The sequence below is a fragment of the Papio anubis genome, chromosome X, assembly GCF_008728515.1.
Source record: "Papio anubis isolate 15944 chromosome X, Panubis1.0, whole genome shotgun sequence".
Classification (NCBI taxonomy): Eukaryota; Metazoa; Chordata; class Mammalia; order Primates; family Cercopithecidae; genus Papio; species Papio anubis.
The window spans coordinates 30694106-30706550 of record NC_044996.1 but is presented as its reverse complement, the minus strand read 5'-3'; the positions used below and the strand labels follow the sequence as shown (position 1 = coordinate 30706550).

General features: G+C 41.6%; 1 protein-coding gene across 13 annotated transcripts in view; it reads right to left on the bottom strand.

Annotated features, from left to right (window-relative positions):
- THOC2 (THO complex 2) overlaps positions 1–12192 on the bottom strand; it is a 132344-nt gene extending 120152 nt beyond the window's left edge. For 10 of the 13 annotated variants that reach the window (XR_004180811.1, XR_004180812.1, XR_004180813.1 and 7 more), the window contains exon 1: positions 12064–12191. Coding sequence is in view for 10 of the 13 variants with exons in the window: in XM_031660932.1 (XP_031516792.1) it covers positions 12064–12134 (71 nt within the window). In the remaining 3 variants the exon portion in view is untranslated. Of the gene's footprint in view, positions 1–12063 lie in introns of all 13 variants that reach the window. The other 3 variants (XM_031660941.1, XM_031660940.1, XM_031660937.1) reach the window with 3 other exon arrangements.
- Between the last annotated feature and the right edge of the window lie 253 nt (positions 12193–12445).

Here is a 12445-nt window from a genome sequence, read left to right as displayed (position 1 = left end):
GGAGTTTCACCATGTTGGCCAGGCCAGTCTCGAACTCCTGACCACAAGTGATCTGCCCACCTTGGCCTCCCAAAGTGCTGGAATTACAGGAGTGAGCCACTGCCTGGGAAAGCATGTCTTTTTTTAAGAACACATCCTTTTGGCTGGGTATGGTGGCTCACGCCTGTAATCCCAGCAGTTTGGGAGGCTGAGGAGGGTGGATCACTTGAGGTCAGGACTTCAAGACCAGTCTGACCAACATGGTGAAACCCCATCTCTACTAAAAAATACAAAAATTAGCCGAGCATGGTGGTGCATGCCTGTAGTCCCAGCTACTCGGGAGCCTGAGGCAGCAGAATCGTTTGGAGTCAGGAGGCAGAGGTTGCAGTGAGCGGAGATCACGCCACTACACTGCAGCCTAGGCGACAGTGCGAGACTCTATCTCCAAAAAAAAAAAAAAAAAATTAAAAATTAAAAATAACACATCCTTTTAATAGCCTATGTGATGAAATTTAAAAGTTTGCATAAGTAATTTCTGCCACACACCCAAATACAACCACAGTATTTGTCTACAGGTGACGCACCTGTGCAACTATTAGAATTGTAAGCTGAACCAGCTTGATTTTATGAAACACCATTTTTTACTTGAAAAAAAACAAACTAGTTATTCAGACATGGGTCTTCCACGTGCATTTTCTCAAAAATGAACCAAGTGAGCCTGTCATTTCAAGGAAAACAGCAGAGTATTTGCTGCTGATGATATGCTTTTACACTGTTGGTGGGGGTGTAAATTAGTTCAACCATTGTGGAAGACAGTGTGGCGATTACCCAAGGATCTAGAACCAGAAATACCATTTGACTCAGCAATCCCATTACTGGGTATATACCCAAAGGATTATAAATCATGCTGCTATAAAGACACATAAACACATATGTTCACTGCAGTACTATTTACAATAGCAAAGAATTGGAACCAACCCAAATGCCCATCAATGATAGGCTGGATAAAGAAAATGTGGCACATATACACAATGGAATACCATGCAACCATAAAAAAGGATGAGTTCATGTCCTTTGCAGGGACATGAATGAAGCTGGAAACCATCATTCTCAGCAAACTAACACAGAAATAAAAAACCAAACACCACATGTTCTCACTCATAAGTGGGAGTTGAACAATGAGAACACAAGGACACAGGGACGGGAACATCACACTGGGGCCTGTTAGGGGTTGAGGAGCAAGGGGAGGGAGAGCATTAGGACAAATACCTAATGCATGCAAGGCTTAAAACCTACATGACGGGTTGATAGGTGCAGCAAACCACCATGGTACATGTGTATCTATGTAACAAACCTGCACGTTCTGCACATGTATCCCAGAACGTAAAATTAAAAAAAAAAGAAAGACAGTTGTAACACATGCAGTGTAAACCAAAAGGGCTCAAATACAGACTATAATAAGAACCCCTACAAATCAGTGAAAGAAACTCAAGCAACTCAACAGCAAAAAAGGCAAAAGATATGACAGAGACCTTTCACAAAAAGAAACAAGAACTCCAGGCCAGGCGTGGTGGCTCATGCCTGCAATCCCAGCACTTTTGGAGGCCAAGGCGGGCTGATCACCATAGGCCCGGAGTTCAAGACCAGCCTGCCCAACATGGTGAAACCCCGTCTCTACTAAAAATACAAAAATTAGCCGGGTGTGGTGGCACACACCTGTAATTCCAGCTACTCAGAAGGCTGAGGCACAAGAATCGCTTGAACCCGGAAGGCAGAGGTTGCAGGGAGCTAAGATTGCGCCACCACCACACTCCAAACTGGGCGACAGAGCAAGACTCTGTCTCAAACAACAAAAAATAATAATAATAAGTACTCCAAATGACCAACAACATATAAAAAGATGCTCATGAAAATATAAGCCACAGTAAAATTACATACATATTTACAAAAAATTTAAGTCTGACAATATCAAATGTAGTGACAATGTGAAACAAGGTCAACTCATACACTGCTGGTGGGAGTGTACACTGAAATAGCTTGGCAATATCTAACAGAGCTAAAGTGTAACCTACAACCCAGAGATTCTACACCTAGTATATACTCCACAAAAACACATGCTTGTATACACCAAAACTGTTGTATAATGTTTCTATTGGCACTGTTAGTAATAGCCAAAAACTAGAAGCAACAAAAATGTTTATCAACAAGACAGCATAAAAATAAACACTGGTATACAATGGAGTATCTTGCAACTATGAAAATGAATGAACTAAAAAAAAAAGGAAAATCAATGAACTGCAAACATACAATATGGATGAATCTTAAAGTCATAACTGTTGAGCAAAAGCAGCCAGATACAGTAGGATAAATATTCAATTTCATTTATATGAAGTTCAAGAAAAAAATTAAACATATTGGGTAATGACACTGCAAAGAAAAGCAAGAAAGTTCCTTTGAGCTGAAGATGCAAGGTTAAAAAAAGAGAAAAATCAAGAAAGAGGAAAACCATAAATGTCAGGATAATGGTTACTACATGGGAGGTGGGAAAGGTTTGATTGGGAACAAATGGTATGTTGCCTTAACCTGGGTGTAAGTTACATGGGGGTGCATCTTACAATGACTCTTTAAGCTCTATATTGAGGTTTCATGACTTCTCTGTATTTTTGTTACATTTCATAATTTAGAAAAAAAATTCTTCCAAGGTGTACAAGGCTTTAAAGAGAGCCAATGAATTCATATAGAAGAGTTTCTTACTCTTTTGTATCTAGTAATCCTTTTTCTAGTCAATGAAACAAATAATTTTAAGACTTAACAGAACCTGTTTATATATCACGTAATCCTTTTTCTAGTCAATGAAACAAACAATTTTAAGACTTAACAGAACCTGCTTATATATCACATCTAAGGCTAAATAAGATGCCAGATTACAATCATCCACAGAGAGATTATCTACTTTGCAGATTACACATAACCTTGCAGCTCACCTCTGTGTCTTCTGACTGTGTCAATACTGTATCATCAGGATGAGCAGGGTAAGGTTATTAAAAGTCAGCAGAGTAAACTTTTGCTAGTCAACAATTCACTTCCAGGTTTCACAAAAGTATGTTCAAAACCAAAGAATAAAAAGGCAATGGAAGCCGGGAGCTGTGGCTCACACCTGTAGTCCCAGAAGTCTAGGAGGCTAAGGTGGGTGGATCATTTGAGGTCAGAAGTTTAAGACCAGCCTGGCCAACATGATGAAACCTTGTCTCCACTAAAAATATAAAAATTAGCTGGTTGCAGTGGTGCGCACATGTAATCCCAGTTACTCTGCAGGCTGAGGCAGAAGAATCACATGAACCCAGGAGGCAGAAGTTGCAGTTAGCTGAGACTGCATCACTGCACTCCAACCTGGGCAACAGAGCGAGACTGTCTCAGAAAAAATAAAAATAAAAACTAAGGGCAATGGAGAGCATTTACTAAATTAAATATTTAGTTTGAAAATGTCAGGCCAGGCATAGTAGCTCACGCCTGTAATCCCAGCACTTTAGGAGGCCAAGTTGGGTAAATTGCTTGAGCTCAGGAGTTCGAGACCAGCCTGGTAACATCACCTGAGCTCATGAGTTCAAGACTAGCCTGGGTAACGTGGTGAAACCCCGTCTCTACCAAAAACACAAACAATTAGCAGAGCATGGTGGCACGCGCCTGTGGTCCCAGCTACTCAGGAGGCTGAGATGCAAGGATTGCCAGAGCTCAGGAAGTTGAGACTGCAGTGAGCCAAGATCGCACCAGTGAGCCATGATCGCACCACTGCACTCCAGCCTGCACTCCAGGGTGACAGAGCAAGATCCCATCTCAAAAACAAAAACAAAGAAAGAAAATGTCATTTAGCTATTAAACATTTCTCACTAAAAAAAAATTATTCTGAGAATACCTTATGAATGGTAAGCTGGTGTAAGTTTGGTCCCAAGCACTTTCAACTACTTCTCTGGAGACTAGACAGGCCTTCTAATGGGTTGAGAAGAGAACAGTGGTTGGTTAAGAACACTGGTTAAAGCTGGGTATGCTGGCTCATGCCTATAATCCCAACACTTTGGGAGGCCTAAGTGGGAGGATCACTCAAGCACAGAAGTTCAAGACCAGCCTAGCCAACAAGTGAGACCCCATCTCTACACAAAAAAAAAAACAGGCCGGGCACGGTGGCTCAAGCCTGTAATCCCAGCACTTCGGGAGGCCGAGACAGGCGGATCACGAGGTCAGGAGATCGAGACCATCCTGGCTAACACAGTGAAACCCCGTCTCTACTAAAAAACACAAAAAAACTAGCCAGGCGAGGTGGCGGGCGCCTGTAGTCCCAGCTACTCGGGAGGCTGAGGCAGGAGAATGGCATAAACCCGGGAGGTGGAGCTTGCAGTGAGCTGAGATCCGGCCACTGCACTCCAGCCTGGGTGACAGAGCGAGACTCCATCTCAAAAAAAAAAAAAAAAAAAAAACCAGAAAAAAAATATTAGCCGAGTGTGGTGGCGCATGCCTATAGTACCAGCTACTTGGGAGGCTGAGCTGGGAGGATCACTTGAGCCTGCAGGTCAAGGCTGCAGTGAGTGGTGATCCTACCACTGCACTCCAGCCTGGACAGCGTGGGGAACAGAGTGAAACCCTATCTCAAAAAAAAAAAAAACACTGATTAAGCTTCTATTTTCACAAAATATGTTAAACCTAAGTTTATCTGGAATATAAAACAAAATCAATCTTCCTTCCAGCAGGCAACATAGAAATAATATCTGCTTCAGATTAGCATCAGAAGCTATAACCTAAAAATGCCATCTAGGTCTTTTGCAGAGAGGAGATATATAAGTATATCAAGATTGCTTCAATATTTACTATGAAGTATTAAAACAATTCCTTCTTTGGGTTCCTATTTCCCCTATAGGGTCAATTCCCTTTAGAATATAATAGCAGGAGCCAGGCACAGTGGCTCACGCCTATAATCCCAGCACTTTTAAGAGGCCGAGGAGGGCAGATTACTTGAGGCCAAGAGCTGGAGACTAGCCTAGCCAGTATGGTGAAACCCCGTCTCTACTAAAACTACAAAAATTAGCCAGGCTTGGTGGAGCATGCCTGTAACCCCAGCTACTCGGGAGGCTGAGGCAGGAGAATCACTTGAACCCAGGAAGCGGAGGTTGCAGTGGGCCGAGGTCGCACCACTGCACTCCAGCCTGGGCGACAGAGTGAGACTCTGTCTCAAATAATAATAATAATAATAGCAGGAAGCACCATGTCTTTGAAAGAAGAATTTAAGAGAATAAAGTAACTCATCTTTCCCTTTGTACTCAGGCTACTAAAATGCAATTTCAAATATTCCTTCATATAGAAAAAGAGAAAAAATTAAAAGAGGAAAAGAAAAGGAAAGGATGAGAAAGAAAGAGAAACAAAATAATTGTTTAAAATTCTTCCTTATTCACTTGAGCCTGGGAGGTCAAGGCTGCAATAAGCCAAGATCATGCCACTGCACTCCAGCCTGGGCAACAGAGTGAGACCCTGTCTTTAAAAAAAAAAAAAAAAAAAAAAAAAACTTCTCCTTATAACAATGCATTTGCTTCCTCACATTTCCAACAGTTTTATTTCTATTTAACAATCTTAATGCACATCTTTTGCAAAAAGCCTTCCAATGGTTGGGGGGAAGGGGTTGCGTCAGTGTTGCAAACTCCTACCTAGACTAATGGTACAGTCATCATTACATAACTTTAAGAAATAACTGAAATATAATTCTATATTGTCAGTCACCAGGCTACAAACATGTTCATTAGGACACAGATGACAATGTCATCATGAACTATTAGAATCTCAAAGATTTGCTCAGGTTGCATATGGAACCCTTGAAAGGTTATTACAACAAGGCAATTTGTTTGCATAATAGATACTTATATTTCCCTAGTATAAAAGAGGTATTCCTTTGGCTGGGCGCAGTGGCTCATGCCTGTAATCCCAGCATTTTGGGAGGCTGAGGAGGAAGGATCACTTGAAGCCAGGAGTTTATGACCAGCCTGGGCAATATAGCAAAACCCCATCCCTATACATACACACACACACACAAAATGTTTTTAATTAGCCAGGCATGGTGGCATGCTCCTGTAGCCCCAGCTATTCAGGAGGCTGAGGCAGGAAAATCCCTTGAGCCTGGGAGGTCAAGCCTGCAGTGAGCCGTGATCGTATGACTGCACTCCAGCCTAGGTGACAAAGCAAGACCCTGTCTCAAAAAAAAAAAAAAAATTAGTTAAAAATAACTTTTTTAATAAAAAAATAAAACAGGTATTCCTTAGTTATAACAAGAAACTAAAAACAAACACTAAGAATTTTCCACCAACAAGTAGATGTATCTGTGCTCTTCTCCCTAAGTGATTCACTAACAGAAGCCCACCAAGGATTCTTAAAGAAACTGTTTCTGAACGTTACATTTGTCTTACTATACACCTGCCTAATGGTTTTAGGTCACTAACCTAAATTATAGGGAAAGGAACAAACAAAACTACCTCTAATAGTTGCCCACTTTAATATGGCTTAAAAATAATCAAATTTTCTGTCTTAGTCCAAATTGAAATTATTTTAATCCCTTAATAACTTTCAAATACTTGAGTTTACCATTTTTCCACTTTTTAATTTATTTTTTTAAATAAAAATAGAGACAGGTTCTCGCTATGTCACCCAGAGCTCTCCTGGGCTCAGGCGATCCTTCCTCCTGCCTCAGTTGCCCAAGTAGCTGGGATTACAGGTGTGTGCCACAGTGCACGCCACCACCACCTCACATGCCACCATGCCAGGCATTCGTTTTTTCCACTTTTAAAATTGTTTAGTGCTATTATGGAGATGCTGTCTCAGGTCCCTGAGAACAAGGACAGAATCTACTTTCTGTCAAAAGATGTATGGAAAACTGAATAAAATGTCTGAGGTTCCTTCAAGGACTTAAAAGGTATTTTGTGAATACTTCTTAACATGGGTATACGGTTTTTCATCTTACTTGTTCCCATTTTCCAGTAAAAAGGAAACAGAGTCACAAGCTTAAATTACTTGATTATGCTCACATCGCAAATGTGGCTTTCATATATAAAAAGCTGATGCTATTTACGCTTCACTTAATTCTTTAAAACAAGACAACAAAAAGGTTAAATGTAGTTAAGCAAAGTGCTACCTCTATTATCATTTGTAGAACAGAAACAAAACCCACAAAAATGAATACTGGGACAATATAGTTTTATCTTGTAGAAACATGCATTTAAAAGAAAAAGAAACAGGAAATGTTAAAAAAAAAAAAAAAAAAAGAAAGAAAAAGAAAAAAAGACAACAGGAGTTGCCGCACTTACAGCAGGAAAAAAGCACAAGTATATTGACAGCACTCACCCTACCTAAACATTAAAGCATTACAGAATATATATATATATATATATATATTTTTTTTTTTTTTTTTTTTTTTTTTTTTTTTTAACAAACAAGGCAGTAGCCTATACGACCTCCTGACATTGCTTCAACATTTCCTGAAGAATGTTTCTCTTCCCAGGAAAACAGACTAAGACTTATACTTAGTTTATGAATACAGGTCGAAATGGGAAATTAAATACGAAATGAAAACTGAGACATCAAGAAAAGGTTTCAGATAAAGCTTTGGCTGAATTTGGAGCAACTTTGCGAGGAAAAAAAGACTCAACCACCAAGACTAAAATTTCTTAGAATGATTATAACCCTCTACCTAGAATTCTCCAAGAAATTCAGATCATATGGCATGTTTTGAACAACCAAATGTACTTAAATAAGTTCTAGAATGTTTAAAATAATGTCGTAGCAGCAGAAGAAAAAGAGTAGCAATCAAAACATTTGGCAATTAAATTTTAAAACTTTATTATAACTACCATTAATAAGGTAAGACCTAACAAAACTTTCTAATTGAGATACCTAAAATAAGCTATTCAAACAAACAGATGATATTCAACAAACATAAGTATTTCAAAATTAGACTAAGTATGAACATGAGGCTAGCATCTTCAGATTAAGAGTTTCGAATATCAATTCTCCATTAAGGTTGCTTGTGATAAAGAAATGTTGAGTTCACTGTGTTAATGATTTCTATCAAAACCAGAATTCTCCACCGGATCTACCAGTACATGCAAGTTTATTAGCTTAATCATGGCAAGTTCTACATCAATATAAAATAATCAAGAAACTAAAACTAATTCCAAAATTAAGTGATCTAATACATATCTTTCAGAATTTGAAAGAGTTTGCATTTAGATATAAGTATTATTGGAAATTACAATTACATTTTGGTAGCCTTCCTTTGCCCTTCTGAGCCCTCTTGGAAAAAGTCATTCTTTAAGAGTTCTATAATTTAGCATTAAAAACATAATTGGTATCTGGAAACATAATGGGATATCTAGGTATGCGATTGATGGACCATTCAGATAGGCAAAATACAGTTTTACTTTTCTCCCTAATTACCTAATAAAACATTCTTCAAAGCCAAGACCTTCCATTTAATAGACAGTTGTTTTTCATGGCATACAATTAAGAATTTGCCCTATCTGAAAGTTATAAAATATCCCATACATCTCATATGTTGCTTTCAACACTAGTTGACAACCACCCCCAGAAAAGATTTATGGTGGTAAGAACTGACAGACAAGAAATGAATTAACAACCTCATGAAATACATCACATTATTTTTAAAAAAGGTAATTTTCAGTCAAGTTAAAGCTTATCTGCTAATTTATCTTGTTAAAAAGGAAAAATTCACCCAAGGTATAATTTTAAATATTGGTCATATTCTAAACGCCAAATCTATAAATAGATTCACTAATAATTTGGTGGCACACTACCTTCATTTTTAAATTTTCCAGTTGCTCTTTTATATTTCAGAGGCTGTTTTCAGACAAAGGAAAAATGTTTTTTGTAATATACTTGCACCACCACGTATTCTGCCTAGTAATATGAAAATGCTAACACCTATCTTTAAGAAGATACAAAAACTCCAAAGACATGCTATATGCAACAAAGTTTTCATAGAGGGAAAACAGGTCAAATAAACTGAAACTAAGTACTGAATGGTGATGTGTTTAACTATTTAAAATAGCTTATTATGTTACACAATTTTAAACTCTCTTCCTGTAACAGAATCAATCATGAAACTGACTATACTGATTTGGATCTACTATAATTCAATCCACATTCCACAAGTCATGCAATAACTACATACATGTAAGTTCTAATAACAGTTTTTTTGTTGTTATTTTTGTTTTGTTTGTTTTTGAGAAAGAGTTTCGCTCCCCTTGTTGCCCAGGCTGGAGTGCGACAGCTGCGATCTCAACTCACCGCCACTTCCGCCTCCCGGGTTCAAGCGATTCTCCTGCCTCAGCCTCCCGAGTAGCTGGGATTACAGGCATGTGCCACCACACCTGGCTAATTTTGTACTTTTAGTTGAGACGGGGTTTCTCCATGTTGGTCAGGCTCGTCTCGAACTCCTGACCTCAGGTGATCCACCCACCTCGGCCTTCCAATGTGCTGGTATTACAGGCGTGAGCCACTTCACCCGGCTTCTAATAACAGTTTTGAAGCAGCTCTTCAAATATAAGAACTATGACAGGTAGCACGTATTATATAAATACACATAATGTGAGCCTAAAATTCCATTTTTTCTAGGTATTTCGACCTCCTACATCACTTTTTCTCCAACCATTACCAGTCAGAAGCCAAGCAGAATTTCACCTTGTAGCCCTAATACCACTCATTCTAAGGTGGGAGCAGTAACAGTAAAACTGTTGGGAGGCCGAGGCGGGCGGATCACCAGGTCAGGAGATGGAGACCATCCTGGCTAACACGGTGAAACTCCGTCTCTACTAAAAATACAAAAACTTAGCTGGGCGTGGTAGCACGTGCCTGTAGTCCCAGCTACTCCGGAGGGTGAGACAGGGAGGCTGAGACAGGAGAATCGCTTGAACGCGGGAGGCAGCGGTTAGTGAGCCGAGATCGCGCCACTGCACGCCAGCCTGGGCGACAGAGCGAGACTCCGTCTCAAGGGGAAAAAAGAAAAGCAAAACTGTCAAAAAACAGTAGCTGAAAGGAGGAAGCTGAGCAATCTACAAAGATAACAGCCCCTAAATAAATGAGCTGGCTTTAAAAGTAAACAAAACAGTGAATTGCTTTACGAGTTTTGGTGGATTACCCTAATATGGATGAAGATGATGGTCTGGCTGGGTAACTTCCCATCTTGCCTTCCCCAAACTTGATGGCTATTTGTCAACTAGCTATCAAACGTGATGGCTATTTGTCAACTAGCTAACAAACTTGATAGCTATTTGTTAACCAGCATGTACGAGGATTTGTAAAATGTTCATTACAGTTAAAAATGAAGGTTTATCAAATAGTCTTCTCTGACAATTAATAAACCAATAAGCACTCTAAGCATATGCTGGGGGGGGGGGGGGGGGGGCGTGCGTGGAACCGAAAGAAATATGAGACATAGTCCCTATCTTTCAAGGGCCTCTCAATTCATTACAGTGCAAGAGTAAAAACACATGAAGGAATCAGAGACCAATTAATTGCTAACCAGAGTGGTACAGACTTTAAGTGCATGAGCTGTCCTGAGAAGTTTAAATATCTAAAGGTTGGAATAATATTACTTTTAATAGCTATCACTTGAGCACTTACTATAAGCCAAGTGCTTTACAGACATTATTTAGTCTTCACAACAATCCTTTGAGTAGAGTACTTATTATTCCCAATTTACTCAAGGGGAAACAGTCCAAGTGGTTAAGGAACTTACCCAAGGTCACTCGGCTAGTTAAGTGGCTAAGACAGCCGCTTATTTAGGGAATTCTAGAGCTCACACTGTTAAGACTTCATACAGCAGTGCGGGGGGTGCGGGGGAGGAAGCCACATAGGCTGGCACTATTACAAGCGCGGGATCCGGCAACGCGTTCCTCGTGTTTCGTTCCAAGTAATGAAGTTACAAAGATCTGAATCTTTAGCATGAGCCACGGTAAACTGGCTACTAGAAATGGAGAGGGGTGGGCAAGGACGACAAAAATGGCTAACAAGAGTTAATTTCATCCAGGGTTGAGCGTTAGCATCTAAAAGCGATCCAGAGAAGGAAATGAGAAGCTGTTATTAATATGTTTTCTTAAATCTGAGGTTTGCTTTGCTGCTTAAACGACTTTTTTCAGGGAGAGGGGAGGAGGGAGCGCTCTAATGTGGGGGCGAGAAGACTAGGGGTATGGCAAATTACTGTTTTCGGCGTTACGGGGGAAAAGTTTCACGACTAAGGAAACGCGTTATCCTAGGTACTCGAGAAGCTTGGAGAGTTGCCAGAATTAGTTGCAGTCCCAGGATAAAATGGGGTTTAGGGAACATTTAATGACGAAAGTTAAATCCAACCCTAAATAGCTCTAAGGTGAACAGACGGAGCAAAGAAATGTCTGTAGTTCTTCAGGGAAAGCGGCAATCCCTGCCACACTTCCCCACGGCGCTACGCGAGGCCGGGACAGTCAAGAGACCGCTCCCCGGGAGGACGAGAGGTGCCAAACCGGGTTCTTCGCGGCGCCCCGGGCTTCGCGGCAGCGGGCGAAGAGGAGGGGAGGGAATCCGGGACGGTTCGCCCTCCTCGGACTTCAGGCAGAGGAGGCGCCAAGCTCCAAACTGCGGAGTCCAACGGGTGCAGAGTGAAGAAATGGGACAGAGAGAGATGGAAAGTCCGAATCGCCCCAGCGCAGCCCCATAAAGATAAAGGAGCCCAGTGAGATCAAGCGAAAAGGGGGACACAAAAAGAGACCAAGAGGGAGCGCAGAGACCTGCAGGGGCGGAACAGGAGTTCTACTAAGAGGCTAAAGAAAGCCGAGCTACCGCAGGCAGTAGCGATTTCTGGGAGGCCAGGGAAGGAAAGAGGTCCGCGGCGGTTAACAGCACCTGTCCCCGAGTTCGAAACTCCTAGCCGACCATCCACGCCCGCCGCCCGGGTGGGGGAGGGGGTACATCTTCCCCCCCCAACCTCCCACCACAGGTGAGAGTGCAGCTGACGCCCTGGCCCGGCCCGGCAGTGCGCCTGCCTCCGGCCCGAACACTCACAATTCGCCTCTCCCTGATTTCTCCCAGTTCTTTATCCACTCTGCAGGAACCACCACAGCCGCGGCCGCCATCTTCCTCTCACTAGTAGCAGAGGCCCGGATGTGTAGCACGCGAGCGAAGGGTCAAAGGGGAGCACCGCCCACGAGGAATGCCGGGAGCTGAGAGTTCGTTTTTCGATTTCCCGCCCCACTTTCCTCCCCACCCAGCGGAAACCCGAGGCCCGGCAGCCAACGACGTGGAGACTCGCGGGCTCCTTTGCGAAGTTACTCCGCGGGCTGCGCCCTCCGAAGTCCTCAGCCTTTCCATTAGAACAGAAAAATGCCATCCACGGGCCAACAAGTAGACCTTATCTTCTTCCATAGTATCTACCCCAACCACTAAT